This window comes from Gymnoscopelus braueri, assembly GCF_963280865.1.
Source record: "Gymnoscopelus braueri genome assembly, chromosome: 8".
Classification (NCBI taxonomy): Eukaryota; Metazoa; Chordata; class Actinopteri; order Myctophiformes; family Myctophidae; genus Gymnoscopelus; species Gymnoscopelus braueri.
Window position 1 is genome coordinate 14,794,271 of NC_137609.1, and position 16,593 is coordinate 14,810,863.

The 16,593-nt window shown below is 41.2% G+C and overlaps 2 protein-coding genes across 3 annotated transcripts; both read left to right on the forward strand.

The window, feature by feature from the left end:
* Positions 1–750: 750 nt before the first annotated feature.
* Positions 751–6,600, forward strand: haus1 (HAUS augmin-like complex, subunit 1). Its single transcript, XM_080435298.1, has 9 exons — positions 751–870; positions 1,634–1,808; positions 2,538–2,673; positions 3,504–3,638; positions 4,152–4,275; positions 4,809–4,874; positions 5,113–5,184; positions 5,273–5,320; positions 6,115–6,600. The coding sequence occupies exons 1-9, from the start codon at positions 850–852 to the stop codon at positions 6,163–6,165; spliced, it is 828 nt and encodes a 275-aa protein (XP_080291424.1). The 5' UTR covers positions 751–849; the 3' UTR covers positions 6,166–6,600.
* Positions 6,601–9,383: 2,783 nt separating this feature from the next.
* Positions 9,384–15,623, forward strand: eva1c (eva-1 homolog C (C. elegans)). Of its 2 annotated transcripts, none has more exons than XM_080436499.1 (8): positions 9,384–9,994; positions 10,943–11,148; positions 11,743–11,866; positions 12,547–12,702; positions 13,258–13,401; positions 14,456–14,533; positions 14,803–14,907; positions 15,240–15,623. In XM_080436499.1, the coding sequence occupies exons 1-8, from the start codon at positions 9,877–9,879 to the stop codon at positions 15,611–15,613; spliced, it is 1,305 nt and encodes a 434-aa protein (XP_080292625.1). In that variant the 5' UTR covers positions 9,384–9,876; the 3' UTR covers positions 15,614–15,623. The 2 variants fall into 2 exon arrangements, with proteins under 2 accessions (XP_080292625.1, XP_080292626.1); XM_080436500.1 differs by having other exon boundaries at positions 14,464–14,533; positions 15,240–15,556.
* The last annotated feature ends 970 nt before the right edge of the window (positions 15,624–16,593 follow it).

Sequence of the window (16,593 nt, forward strand, 5' to 3'; positions counted from 1 at the left end):
GAGAGAAATAAGCAACCGCGTCTATAAAAACAAGAATAAAACAAGCTCACAACAACGCGTCGCGATAATAGATCTGCTATTTTCAAAAGAAGAAAAATAATTCTTGAAAAATAGGACATTTTGAAACATTTTAAGAAAATATTTTAAGATGGGGGGGTGGTGGATAAATACATATTAATTTTGGGGTCCTTGACATGAAAATGTTTGAGAAACATTGGTTTTGACAACATTAGGAAACAAGCCCAAATAAGCAACTACACTTTGGAAACAAGCCCAAAAAACAACTGCAACCCGCAACTAACAATTTTTACAAGCAACTTTACAGAAAAAGAAGCCCAAAGTCGCGTATAATAAGCGGACATGGCAACCCTGGTGACGGCAGCGTAGAATAGGAAGAGGCGGGGAATAACATGTTACACCGAAACTATCGACCTAACAAATAACATGACTGACGGCAGTGGTGGAAAAAGTACTCACATGTTTTACTTATGATTTGAAAACTTGGTAACAGTAAATAAATGGGACGTTCTGCATAATGAGCACTTTCTACTTTTGTTACTTTAAGCACATTTTGATACCAATACCTTTGTACGTTTACTCAAGTAAGTTTAGAATTCCGGACTTTTACAAGTAAAACGACAGGCCTAGCAGAGGTCGCAGGGTTTAATAGGTTTACAATTTCGTTGTAACACCGGAAGAACTTAATTTCACGGCTTTCCGGATGTGACGTTTGACATTAGCTGTTGCATTGTGGGACGCGAGCATGGACGTATAAATTAGGGCGCCAGAAAATAGGAAACAAAACAAGTATTGTATAGACCATTTAGGTTGTCTGTCGTTCTTGTTGCCATGTGTGAAAAGTTGAACAAGGTAATGGAAATTATATATTGTTTTCTTTATCGGATTACTTATTGTCAGTGAAGGAAAGGCTGTACATATCTCGTTTTACTACACCCAACCATATCCAGTGGTGTAGAAAGTACTCACATTTTTTACTTAAGTAAAAGTAGCAATACTGCACTGTAGAGATACTCTGTTACAATAAAAGTCTGGAATAACAAAAGTCTGGAATAACAAATTGACTTGAGTAAAAGTATCGTGTGTGTGTGTGTGTGTGTGTGTGTGTGTGTGTGTGTGTGTGTGTGTGTGTGTGTGTGTGTGTGTGTGTGTGTGTGTGTGTGTGTGTGTGTGTGTGTGTGTGTGTGTGTGTGTGTGTGTGTGTGTGTGTGTGTGTGTGTGTGTGTGTGTGTGTGTGTGTGTGTGTGTGTGTGTGTGTGTGTGTGTGTGTGTGTGGTCAATTAGTTGTACAAACTCTGTCTTATTGGTTCTTGTTTATTTGATACCTATTTGTTTTAGCTCTTGCTCATTTGATTTCTACTTGTCTCATCTGTTTAAGAAAGTAGGTAGCTGATATATTACACTTTTACCTTAGCGCTAGGTATACTCTTAGTTGCTTGTTTTAGAAGAGAATTCACTTAAGACTTCTGGTGATTAGTAGTTTCCTTGCCTACCTACAGGTATGTTGAATGCACTTATTGTAAGTCGCTTTGGATAAAAGCGTCTGCTAAAGACAGACTGTAATGTAAAAGATGTAAAAATGTGGTGTGTGTGTGTGTGTGCGTGCGCGTCTCAGGTGAACCAGTGGCTCAGGTCAGTGTTTGGAGAGCAGTCTGTACCTCCATTTGAGGCCAATCCAAGGACAGTAGACATACTTTACCAGCTCGCAGAGGTCAGCAACGCCCGATGCAGTGCCACCACTCATCTAACTAATGACCTCAACCACAAGGCATCAGAGTACCAGGCTGATGGTAAGTAATCTCTCAAGAACAGAGTACAAACAGCAGAGGGCGCTGTTTTTCATTCTCACTGGCTCTGGGTTCCCAGATTGGATGGTAAGTAACTCCACTGGCCGTGACCCCCCCAATATAATCATATTTGAACTGGGGACCCTGACAAGCACTTAAAATTGTAAGAGTTGAGACATTACATTTAGTTACACAGATAAATACTGTGAAAAAATTGCCGATCTACAAGCTCACAACGCCTCGCATTGAGCTTGTAGATCGGCTATTTTCACAATGTTTGCCTCTTTCTTACGTAATATTTGATATTTAAAAGGTCTTAAAAGTCCTTAAATCATAACTTTAGAAATGGTCATATGCCCTGCATACACTTATACAGTATGTTGGTTTGTTTACTGTTGAGTGAGAAAACAATGTTGCACATTAACTAAGGCTAATCATCTGGGGACCCCCCAAAATAATTTGGAGATCCCTCTTGGGTCCCCGACCACCACTGGTCTAGTAGACTGGAAGAAGAGAACAACATGACGACATCATTATAAAAGAGAAATAAGCTTGTAGAAGCTTTAACTTAAAATGTCCTATGATGCAGCAAGACACCCTGGATGGGGGTTCCCGGATTTAGAGGCGTGGTATTTAGAAATAAAGTCATAGCTTAGGCTACACCCATAACACTGAATATTACCCTAATATATTTGCCTGCCTAAATCTAGCTGCTTTGCTTATCTTTCTCAGCCGCTCATCTGGAGGATGTTCTTCTACAGGGGGTGGGGCTGTCTAGTGCAAGTTTGTCAAAGTCTGCAGCCGACTATGTGTCTGCTTTAGTGGACAGTGCAATGGTACTTGGAATTGATGACACATCACTGAGCAGGTAGGCTGTTATTGCTCTGTGGCAGTCTATTCACCTGTTTCCTAGGCTGTGTGTTTTCCACTTCCTGTCGATTTTCATTGGATATCATTGGTCATCTGACCATTTTCATTGGATCAAATCGACAGGAAGTGGAAAACACACAGCCTAGGAAACGGGTGAATAGACTAATCAAGAGAGCACCTCTGTTTGCTTTTTTTCAGCATGGGATAGACGATGAACACATCATTTCAACACATCAGTTTTTTTTAGTCCCCTCCCCCATTACTGGTTAATAACAAAGCAGACAGAGCAAAAAAAGCAAATAAATGCAATAACAAATCATTAATAGTGACAACAGATACCCGTATGCGTACCCACGCCCGTACATGCCCATGTATGTGTACCTGCAAGCACACATCCACACATGTTTGTTTTCTTGTTAATGAAGCCATTTGTAAGAGCAAAAACGTGTTGCACAATGAGAACACGACGGGACTGTCATGGTGTTCCAGCCAACAGGCCTTCTTCACAATAAACAAATGGCAGTATACAGCCACTGCTGTCTTTATATATGCCACACTAGAAACACACCTGATGGTTATCAGACAGTCATGCTTGTTAGATAATAATCAGGGTGAGAAGAATAATCTGATAATAGTGTCAGTGACTACAGCAAATTAGATCACTAGTCAGATGACACACGCATGGTATACAGCCGACCTAGTATACATTACAGTACAGTTACTGTACGATTGTAATTACGCCAGTCACATTGCTGCTGAGGTGAGATTGTTCTTGGCATGATGCACAAATCTGTGCCACTTCTCACAACTGGGCTGTGTCTCCTGCAGTTTTATTCCAGCAACAAATCGCCAAACCAATGAGCTTCTGGAAGCAGAGAAGGACGACAGGAGATTGAACCGGGAGCTTGAGAGCCTCAAAAAGAGACTGGGTGCCACTGTGGTTCTGCGAAAGAACTTGGAGGAGTAAGAAAATGAATTAAGGTTTCTTAAGGTGCAGTCGTACTGGACATAATAGAAATACCATTTTAGCTTTAAGTGACATTGTCCCCCACCCACATACTGGTTGTCACTCTGTTTGTTTCAGTAAAACATTCTCTTGTGCAAATTGCACGATTTGCGCCACACCGGACAAGATAATTAAACTTCCTTTTCTTGATGTCGCGTCTTGACTTAAAATGTAATCACTCAGAAATGTGCGCCGCATTAAGCTCCAATCTGCAGCATCATTGCTGCCCAAAAGTGTTGTGTTGATCTTTTTCACTTTTCACTATTCAAACCCAGTAAACCTTTGTTTTTCATCCACTACAGCTTTTGCTTTTTTGAAAAACAAATGTATCTATGGCCACAAATTGTAATGTGATCACTTTTTACCCTCTGTATTGTGCAGTCATAATTCAGACGTTTCATTAAAGCAGATCACTCATAGCAATGTACTTGACTTGAAACTAATGTGTCCAATCTGTTACCAAATGACAGGGACATTGGTAAAGCAGCCGGAGCGCAGCAGGTGGCGAGTGCCATAGCAGAGGAGCGACTGCTCACCATGGATTTTGTTAAAAAAAAGTCTCAAGAGCTGAAGTACAGGAGAAAGAGGGCTGGGGTATGGATGGCTTATATTTTGTCTGTCTGCCAGATGACTTTGAAATCATAATGACCCCATTGTTAAGATTCTGAAGTTGCTATAAAGGCTGGACAACTTGAGCAATGTTGTGCTCATTAATATTTCCCATGAGGCGAACTTGACGTTCTGGTATTTATTGCATACCGACTGATGCACCAGATATACATATGATTGTATTACAGTAGAAACAAATTTGATTTTAAGTGATTACATTCTGTATCTCACTTTGTTTTCTGTAATTCACGCCTGTCTGCCTTGGAATGGGGTTTCCTCTTTTGCAATCCTGCCTGAGCTTTCTTCATTTTCTGTTCCCATCAACGGTTTTACAGCACTTGGGCCGATTTTCATCACCTGATTGAGGGTTTAAGGACAGGGGTGTCATTTGTTTCGTTAAATGTGAGCCTGTAAAGCCTTGTAACAATGATTTAAGGTCTATACAAATAAATGTGACTGATATTTTAAATTCAAGAAATTAACCGTAACCTGTAGTTTGTTTTCTTTCAACGATGCAGGATCTGCTGTCATCCAGGAACATGGAGGAGACACTTAAGCATGAGGCGATCACAGAGCTCTCTGAGGTAACCAATTGGAGGGGCGGGCGGACGGTTCAAATCAAAACATTTTACATAATAGTATAGCCATCTAAAATATATTTTAAAAACATGGCATGTATCTCTTTTCGGTTATGTGAAGTCCTACAGTAGTGCAGGTGCAATATGTATACGAATAATAAAATAAAACTGAAATACGCGCATAATCGTCAGGTTTTAGCATGCCCAGCATCTATACTAATTTCTCTTTCTCTGTACTCTGCAGGAGGTCATGAACTTAAAAAAAGAAATTGATCCCTTGAAGAAGAAATTGGAACCATATATTGATTTGAGTCCAGTATGTTTTTCAACTATCTTAATTCCAGTGTGCTTCCTTTTGATTTGTGTTGTATACAAAAGTGCTGAAGTGTTTCCACCTCCAACAGAATCCATCTCTTGCTCAAGTGAAAGTAGAAGAGGCAAAAAGAGAACTGGTGAGTATATGCCTATTGTTGGTGAAGAGATTTTGTTTAGAGTTGTAAAGGAGGGGGGCCTATAAGCTATAATGGCACCCTGAGGGTACTCCAATCAACTAAGTATAGGGTTTAAGTGGTTAAACGTAAAGAGGCAGGTTTGTAGGGCCAATGTGGGTGGCCACTGGCCAGGCTGCAGCTGCGGGAAAAGGTGCATGTTTTCCTCTCGGACGCGTGGTTAGAATAAGTTGTAATGGTACTCCTCTTATCAAAACCCCTGTTTAAGAAAATGTTAATGTAATGTTTCGCCATTTTATTTAGCCTAATATTATAGTAGTCTGTATGCGTGCACACACATGTTTGTTTCAGTGTGCAGACTGTGCACATGCGTGTTTGTTCAGTGCGTGTCTGTTTTTAGATCAGTGAGTTAAGGAGTGGGGTCACAAGACATGGCCAAGTATTTTTTGGGGGGTTGTCAGCCAAAATGGTTGAGAACCACTGTCCTAACCTACGTGTAGGCCAAATGGCCAATTATTTCATTTTTCCGATTAATGGCGCTAAAATAATGAATTGGGATTAACATGTGCATTAATGTGTTATTAATGTGTTAACTTTGACAGCCCTATTAGATAGATAGATAGATGGCTTCATATACACACATAACACATTATATAGGAGATACAGGCTTGAAGTAATTACAAATTGTTTACCATTAATATTTTTGAATAATTGAATGTACATCTTTCCAGAATTTGTCCAAAATAAGTGAAAAGAGCACCCATGTTAAATTGCTCTTATTTTGCTCCCTATTACAGGCTGCTCTTGATGCTCAGATTGAGGAGAACGTGGAATATTTGTACAAGTAGAAATTCGCATATATTGTTAATAAATAAGAATGTTGTGTTATTGTTAATAAAATGTTTTGATGTAGAAATTCTCATGTATTGTTAATAAGTAAAAAAGTAATTTTTAATAACATTGTGGAGGACTTTGGTACATCTTCCTTCAGCACTTGCTCTATTATGCTTTTGGTTATTTCCTATGTTTACTTGGCATACAGGGGAGGGCCTATTTAATTTTGACATAATTATGCATCAGAGTGAAACTTGTGTTCTGATTAATGATTAATGCAAGACACAATTGATTAGGGAATTGGCTCTGTGGCAATTTATTGCAATACCAAGCTTAACCTCATCCTGTTATCATTCATTAGATGTTCAAAACAGGGCGTTTGTTACAATGGTTGGTTGTGTTGATTGTGCTCTCTACTTCCTGTTTATAAAAAGCATCATTAATTTTAATCAGATGTTATGTCTTTCTGTTCTTGAAAAGGTTACAAACAGGGTCTATCTATACCATCTTGATTCACATATTTGCTTTCTGTGTATTGCTGCAATATCTGCCTATCCCAAGTTTTTACGTAGGTCCTGCACAGAGACAGATTCCATAGATAGCCTAGTTCAGAAAACACTAACCCATAATAAAAGTAGCAAAATATAACATGTATTTTAACTGGTGGAGTCAGGGATGGGCAAGAATACATCAACATCCTTTTTTGATAGAAAATATCCCACATGTAAAATGTGTCACTGTAAAGTACATTTATCAGATTAAAATGGGTTGTGGTTACATTTTATTAACAGTGTAGGACGCATGGTAGCTCCTGGCATTTACACATGACGGCACCAAGCCTTAGCTTTCAACCCCTAGTCACATTGTGATACCTAATCATTGCCAGCACAATGTTATGGAAACATTTGAACTGATAAGATTTGCATTCTGAAAAAGTAAAGAGTCTAGAGACTCCCAACTAGATTGGTACATTCAAAAGCTTCTACTTGGATGGGAGTAGTTCATAGTTTTTGGTCTGTTATGTTCTCTTGTCTCCCTTTAATTTAGTTTTTAAAGGATTGATCAACCTTAAGTAATTGTTATAATTGTATCCTGTACCTTAATCCGATTGGGTCGGACATGCACACACACTCTTCGCTTTAGTTTTTAATCATGAATCCTTTTTTTTTTCTTTTTACACAATCTTTTATAACCTAATGTCTTGTGAGCAATGTGTCTACCTTCAGTAAGTGAATATACCTACAGTATAGGCAAACACTACTTTCAACTCGCAAGCAAAAATACTTAAGTCTCTTGTTAAATCTCAGCATGCATTTTCCTCTGATGGAAACATTTACTGGCATAGACCTGAACAATTTCACTTTCTCGGCTGAATCTTGCAGGTGGATTTATGAACGTAATAGTTCAGTGAAAGTGGTCCAAGCACACATGCAGCGTGCCTAAAAGATATTGGTTTGTACTGGGGTTTCCCAACAAAATTCCACCGGCTTTAGAAGGATAACGGCACATGAAAGGATCTTTTTTTTTTTAGAACCACTCCCTTGGTGCCTAAAGCTAGTATATAGAGAATGAAACCTTCCAGGGGCCCTGTGCTGCAGTTTGTATGCAGAATATCGCCCCTCAGTTCCTTTCCCATTGCCCAGTGGATCAGTACTGGGAGCTTGACCTCGCTGTCAGTTGACTGTTGTACCCCTTCTGTGGAGTTTGACATGTAGATTGACTGGTAAGTGGTTGCCATGGTGTGGGCCCTGGGTGCAGGCATGACGGCACCAGCAGGATGTTTACCAGAAAGGCCCCTGGATGTCTTCATTGAAAGAGTTCTATATTACATGTTCTTAGATACAGACCGTTGATAAGATCACTAAACCAAATGACTAAGAAAATATGGAGCGGCATTGTGGAATGTGTGCTACTACTACCCTATATGTTACATTTTCAACATGTAAATGCAATATTTATTACGTAATATTTAATGCTATACCAGCCTGTATAGTCTATAGTGCACATTAGCTTCTTTTTGCATATATTTATATTAATAGTAAATAGCTGTTTGTAAAGGTTTTCAATACTGTTCAATTAGTACTACTGTCAGTGTAATGCACCTCACCTAGATGTTGTCTAGCTGCATACACCATGCAATGCAAATAATTCAGATTCAGATTTTAATAGCTAATATTGCACCATTGTAGTGTGAAAGAAACATAAGCACTGGCATCTCACTTCAGTCTTTCTCAACCAGTGGCCCAGGATCCAATAGTTAGTTCTAAAAGGGTCAGAGAGAGAGGGAGAAAGTGAGATTTTCCTGACCTTAATGAAGAGATATAACTTTAATAAAGGCATATTGTTTAAACATGGAGGATCATAGGCTTCTGGTAAAAAGCTAACTTGAGGTCCCAGTGTGAAACCAGTTCAGAATCACTTTCAGGCAAATTTAATATGGCATTATGGGTTTCATAAGGCGTCCCAAAAAGTACCTATTCAATAAGTGTACATACAATTCTGGTCTTTTCTTTTGGAAGAATAATCACTGGGACATTATTATCGCCAGAAGGAGAAAGAAAGGAAGGAAGGGGGATATTCTGTACAATAATGTAATAGGAAAGTGAAAGAATGGAGAAACTTGGGGATAATCCAAAAGGTAAACACGTGTTCCGTGGGAACAAGTCAGAGCCGACCAACCTCCCTTAAAAAGAAACTAGATGTATCCAGCGGTGGGGAAAGTGCTCCAATGTTTTTACTTGAGTAAAAGTATGTACTGCAAAGTAGAAGTACTCTGTTACAAGTAAAAGTCCGGAATTAGAAATATACTCGAGTAAAAGTAAAATAATATTGATAGCAAAATGTACAGTACCAAAAGTAAAACGTACAGCAGAATGTCCCACTTCACAGGTTTTAAAATGTATGAAATGCATAAAAATCTGCTATTTTCAAATGGTCAAAATGTATTCGGGCTGAAGTGGTTAATGTATGTTTTGTAATAATAATCCAAATCTGCAAAGTAACTAAAGTTTTCAAATAATTGTAGTGGAGTAAAAACTACAATATTAACCTCTGAGATGTAGTGTAGTAGAAGTAAAAGTATCGAAAATGTGAAACACTCCAGTGAAGTAAAAAAAATAAAACTCAAAATTGTACCTAAGTACTGTACTTGAGTACATGTACTTAGTTACTTTCCACCACTGTCTGTGTGCCACGCCCACATCATCATTCCCACTCAGCTGTTACACTTTAACTCGCTTCCACACACACATTCCCACTCGTGTCCATTCACAAATCCGTGATTGAAACAATTGGAGCGAGCGGGAGGATTAGCAGTTTATCTGTCTATCTACACGTGTCGGATTCATAGCGTATCGTCTGTCTGTCTGTTGGGAACAACGTGTTGCGCAGGTTCTATTTCTAGGCTCCTCTGTTGTCGCAGCTACTGAAGTGCGCACCGGGTTTCCTACTGTAGAGACTGGTCTGTTTTGACAGGGAAATGTAGGCGCTTTATCGCTTGTATACCAGTTTGGATGTTCAGAGAGGCAGATCAGTGAAAAGGTTTAGTTTGACAGGCTTCTTCTTTTGGGGAAAGATGCGCCTGACATTCAAAACTATTTTTCTGGATTCTTGTTGTGGCGTTGTTGTCTTATTTTGCCACCAAAGTCCAAGTTGTATGAAGCTCCTGTAGCCAGTCGTGAAGTGTGTGTGTGTGTGTGTGTGTGTGTGCGTGCGCCCCTAATAACATGATCTCACAGAGAGGGAATGCCAATGGACTGGAGTGTTGTTGTCGCGTCATCTGCCTCCTGTACCTCATACCGCTGCTGTGGGTCAGACGCCTCAATGGACTGGCAGACTTCTCAAGTAATTATGAAGAACATTATTGATGTTGAAAAGGTTATATAGCCTAGATGATGTTGATTACGGAAAGTATGTATGATGTTAAGGGTATATGGCTTAGTTGATGTTTATGATGATGGAAAGTATGTACAGTATGATGATTGATTGAATACTTTATTAACAGTTTGCAAAAAAAAAAAAAAAAAAAGGACAGAACAGTTCTATACAAGGTCTGCTAAAAGGATTAAAACCCAAGAAAGCATTATGGCTTATTTCCATTGGGGTCCTGTGTATTCAATTCATCGAAACATTTAATGACAGACAAATACTATGCAAAAACATCATATAAAGGAGTAGTAATACAAAATAAAAATATGTACAGTAAACAGTTCAGGGGGGATTTCTGGTGATAGGATGTTAAGGGTATATAGCCTAGTAGTTGATGTTTATGATGATGATGATGATGGAAATGATGTGTGATGTTAAGGGTATATAGCCTTGACGATGATGGAAATGATGTATGATGTTTATAAGGGTAGCCTATACTATACCTAGTTCACTGCTTCTCAAAGTGGAGTCCGGGGACTCCCAGGAGTCCTTGAAGGGGTTCCAGGGGGTCCCAGGCAAAATGAGTTAATATACCGTAGCACCACAATTCATTTAACCACTTTAACCCTATATTTAGCCTATTCCAAAAATCTTGAAAATATGAAATGATTTGGATTTTGGAAACATTTTAACAACACTAATCTTTTATGGGGGTCCCAACCAGCACAACATTCAGATGGTGGCCACATGCATATTCATTTGGGGGGCCCGTGACATGAAATAGTTTGAGAACCAGTGGCTTAAAGTTGATGTTGTTTACGATGATGGAAATTATGTATGATGTTGATGATGATGACTGCAAGGAATGGTGTGTTAACTGGAGGAGTAGGTGACAACCGTATCATTATTATGTCAACGGAACAGACTACCTGTCCAGGATCATCACCGGCCATTCTGCGCTGGCGTGCGACGGACACCCGCTACGTCTTCACTGTCCCCGTCACTCCACCATCTCCATCCAGTCTGCCTTCTACGGCAGCGGCAGCACTCTGCTGTGCGGCGCGTCACACACCGGTGACACACCTGTCGGGCCCAAGAACCACAGCTGCTCAGCTTTCACTGCCCTGCAGGTGCGTTTTTATGTGCCTGTGATTCAGCACTTTCACTCACACTAGTTCAGTGATTTCCAACCTTATGTTACAGGGCAGTGGCTCTCAAACTTTTCGATTTCAAGGACTCCCATAACTCTGGGAGTGTACAAAATGTGTACACTCTCTGAGTTACGGACATGTAAAAGGGTCCATTTGGATCCCCCTCCTCAAGGACCCCGAGGATCCTGGACTCCACTTCTCACCTAGCATACCAGGACGTTCATTGAATTCCTTGTCCCTCTATTTGTCTAATCAGGGACTTGTTAGACCTGGGCTGAGTTAAACACATCTAGGCTCTATTCAGAGTTTCTTTGTATTTTTGTTTGTGCTTTTAGCACGTTGAGATAGTCTACATCGTTAATGTTGCAAAGTAAAATCCTGTGTGTTAACATGTTAACTGTGAGTTCACTTTTACACTCTTGAGACAAATTCACACTCAAAGATATTACTGTGTGCTCTGATCAAATACCCAGAGGAAGCAATGACAATTGTAGATTTGATAGGCCTTTCACTGCTGATTTGATTTGTAAAGCCTTTTATACTGACTGACTGTTCTTGTTCATGGCTGGTCAGAAGCTGCTGTCTGAATGCCAGAGCCACAGAGACTGTCAGCTGCCTGTCAATCACCTGCTGTTTGGGAAGGACCCCTGTCCTGGGACCACCAAGTACCTCCATGTGGACTATAAGTGTAAACCCAGTGAGTCCTGTACAGACTTAACCGCACCTGTCCCTGACTTTTACTTTCAACAATAGCTCACTGATGAGCATGGAATGTGTGTGTGTGTGTGTGCACGCACGCACTTGTGTGTGTGTGTGTGTGTGTGTGTGTGTGTGTGTGTGTGTGTGTGTGTGTGTGGTATCCCAACCTTATTATTAGCAGTAGCACAGTCAGTAGGGGATTAAGAGGGGGGTCTTCCGCTCCAGGGCGCACCAAGGTTACGGGGTACTACCTACTTGCTGTAGTTTTGATATTTGCTTATATTTATGATCAAATAGTGTAGCAACACATGACACAATTTAATAATACATACAATTATATGCCATATTCTATATAATGTTATTTGCATCATGCCTTTTATGCGTAGAACAGAATGCTACTGAAATCGCTTTACATACAGTATCTCTTGGTTAAGGGGCATAAATAACCACAGTAAGAGAGAAAAGACGTCTGCACACAGCTGTACTGTAGCTCCGGAAAAAAAGTTTATTGTACAATAATCAGATACACAACGTTTCGGCCATACAACCTGGCCTTCATCAGGTCCTGAGGATTTTACTGTGGACAGTATCTTTTTGTTTATGTCAGCCATGAGTGCTCACTTAAAGTCTACCTCATCACTGTGCCCTCTGTCCTCATTGTACTCTGCCCTGACTCAGCGGAGCACAGAAGACATGTGGTGTGTGATGGAGAGAGCCTGGCCCTGCGCTGCAAGCCCCACAAGGTGCTGAACATCTACGCAGCTGTCTATGGCAGGGGTCCAGACCAGACCCACACTTGCCCCTCCTCACAACAGACAGAGCAACCCCCATTTGGTGAGCAGAGATTGCCCGAATGTAGCCAAGCATGCATGTGACACACGCACGCACGCACGCACGCACGCACGCACGCACGCACGCACGCACGCACGCACGCACGCACGCACGCACGCACGCACGCACGCACGCACACACACACACACACACACACACACACACACACACACCTAATTCTCTATCAACGTATCCAAGTCACAATCCTTAATCCCGACAAGGTTCATTCTCCCCAAAGCTCACACAATTTTCTAAATGCTTATAAACGGGCACACAGCCACACACACATACGCACGCACGCGCACGCGCGCACACACACACACACACACACACACACACACACACACACACACACACACACACACACACACACACACACACACACACACACACACACACACACACACACACACACACACACACACACACACACACACACACACACACACACACACACACACACACACACACGCTTGCTTATTCATAATTTCTAACTACTGTACCATGGTTTCTAATGTTCTGCTTTCCCTCTGTTTATCTCTTTTGTGGTCCATCCAGAGTGTTTTAACCATGAGGCAGTACACACTGTGTCACAGTCATGCTACGGCAAACAGAGGTGTCTCATCGCTGTCGGCAACCATACGTTTAAGGACCCCTGCTTCCCAGGAACCAGGAAGTACCTCACTGTGCTCTTTGCCTGTGGTAGGTGTCCTCCTGCTGACTAAATACATGTTATAGAATTATAAAATATATAAGTAACTGAAATAAAAATCCTGATTGACTGGAAATAAGAAATAAGATATGACATGCTGGGGATTCTAGACCCTCTTTTATGCTATAGGACTTTGTTTTGTGTTATTTAAACTCTTTTCCTTGGGTGTAATGCTGATAATCCACTGCTACGCGAGGTTTTGGTTAGCAACATGATGTTTTTTGGTTAGCACTGTAGGTGAATCTAGCTGGCAACCATGTTATCCACCTTCTGGCTCCTTTCCATGTAAAGGAGCAGCGGCTCCACCCACGAGTCTCTCCCGGGTGGCTGAACTTCTTATCCTATCCCTAAGGGAGATGTCAGCCAACCGCCTGAGAAAACTCGACTTCTTTTTTCGGTCCTAGTAACCGTCAACCATGTTATAAAAGCAACAATACACTTTAAGTTGCTAATATATCACATTATAGCATGGCTACAGACTTTTAAGACTCTACTTCACATTGTGATCCCCACGCCCATAGCCCTGATATAGTCAGGATATACCACAGCCTTTGAGGTACAGTATTATTGCATTCAGTACTTAATTGTGTTAGTGTTCTATTCTGGTTCCCTATCAAGTGATCTCGGTCCATCAGTAGCTCACGTCACATCACACCCAGCAACACAAAGAGAAAACCGTGAGGGGAGAAAAATAAACTGTGATCTCAGCTTGGAGAGTCAGGGAGAACTTCCTGTCAAACTTCCTGCAATTGGCCCAAATGCCAACGAGGCCATCGAGCGACAATGTTAGCCAATCTTAATTTGTTTCAGATTTTACTTCATTCCGGTGGTGACAGAATTCTTCTGACGCATAAAGTTCAGGCTCAATATATTGCGCACACAGAACAGAACAATGTTGGTTAGCCTTAGACCCAGACAGAATACATTCTTGTTCGGAGTGTGTAATTGTGCTGTGATCTTTGAGATTGGACAGCCTTGCAGGTTAGGTGTGGTTGCCCTGATGGAATGTCATTAGTGGACTCTCTCTCTCTCCCTACCAACCAGTACCACAGACCCTGCTCAAAGAGGTAGATCCGGCCCTTCTCGGGTCCCCCTCACCTCCCACACTGGACATGGAAGAAGGTAATATCATCACGTCTTTCACCGCAGCCACAGTTAAAAGAGTTTCATTCCAAAACCAGATGTTGACTATTTGAATATGTTGGCATCTACTAGCATAGAGTCATTGCTGGCAGTTTATTGCACTGTGACTTAATATTGAATATTATGAGTTTACTTTAAGACCTTTTCCCACAAAGTAGGTATGTTTTTAAGTATTGACAGATGAGAAAATGCCTCCCTTCAAGTTTGCTCTGTCCTTTCAACCCACATAATTCTCTTCTTCCTGTCAGCCCCTCCAACAGATTTGGAGGGGCCTTTTCCCAAAGGCTCCCGCCTACCAGACAACTCAGGAGCAATGATGAGCAACTCTCTCATCACCTATGCTTATATCAAAGGTAGACAATATAAATAACATGCACAAGTACAATGTTTATGTGTAAGCTAGTGAATTACATTATATTAGAAGTTTTCTCGCAATAACCAAGGCCAGTGAAAATGCTTTGCAGCAGAGTTTGGCTACATACTGTACTTGCTCATATATACACTGAATCTGCAGAATGGGTAAACTGTGCATTGGCTGTATACACCAGGGGTTCCCAAACCTTTCCATGCCAAGGGCCCCCAAATAGCCATAGCCTCTTGCTGCATCCCCCCTATTGCGATGTTGTAAATGTTGCTCTTTTTCTTTTACATTTGAAAACCGTAACTTGTCCTCCCTGCTCTGCAGAGCATCCAGAGATGGCTGCACTGTTGTTCACCTCCAGCGTGTGTGTCGGCCTACTGCTTACCCTGCTGGCTGTATCCGTCAAAGTGACCTGCAGGGGCCGCCTACTCAGAGACAGCACAACCACAGCAATGCCCCCTCACCATCCCGGCCAGCAGGAGGAGGAGGAGGAGGAGGATGAAGACGATGAAGAAGAGGGAACAGGCAGCTCTTTAATCTCGGCAGCAGACAGGAAGTCGGGGTATGACTGGGAGGAAGTGACGTACGTGACTGAGGCAGCGGAACGTGCAGAAAGGATTGAACGTAGGGAAATGGTAATACAGGAGATCTGGATGAATGCCTACTACTTGAACGGCACATCCTGTGGACTACACTGATCTGTGACCTGCTGACGTCGGTCAGTGCCTTGAAAGATGTTACGGAGGTTCACCAAAGACACAGGAATTAATTTTAGGCAGTCTTGAAAGAAAAAGAGATGATTGATGAAAACAAGTTAAAGTTCAAATGTGCGATGATTTGCTTGTTTACGTAATTATCAATAATATAAGTTGCTTGGAACTTTTGGAGAATTAATGGGATTTTATGCGGTAAAAGCATAGTTACTGGTCAAATGAACATCCTTCTAACCATGTATTTAATAAATATAAAGAGCTACTGATTCCTCTCCCCCTCCCACAAAATCTATTATGCAGTTACAGAAGTGCAAATTCCTGGAGGGACTGGTTGTAATATGACTGTAGGGACAACAGTGATGGCTAAAAGTTTTTTATGATTACTAATTCCACTTGAATTTCACGTTTGTATGGGTCACGACTGAATATCCAGTTTTTTTAAAGTTTTGTTTTACTTTTTCTACCAAAATAAAGGAAAGAATATTCTTTCAGGAATAAAATAAAACAAGTTCACAACATGTCACATCATGACATTTTGTGAGCTTGTTAGATCAGCTATATTCGTTGTTGCTCGAAGTGTTAGTTCATCAAGTCTTTTTGTATTTTTATAAATTAGCACAGTGTTAACAAGCATTTTACAGTGTTAACAAGCCCACTAAATATCCCATAGAATTTGATTCTCTGCACGCTATGCAGAATGTTTTCGCATGCGGTGGGGTTGAACCCAGCAACAACAGTTCCTGACTGGAACACACACACACAGGAACAAGTCTTCCCTGCTGAGGAAAAAGCACCGTCATGTGTTCCTGAACCGATGTCCTCCAATAACATGCTGGAGAACATCGTGAACTCTAGAACGTTCCCCCAGTGGGGGAGAAGGTTCCGCTGTGTGGCAACATCCTGCTTAAGAGCGTAGGGTTTCATTGGTGCTGCTGCCAAGGATGGGAGGTGAGGGAGGGGCACAA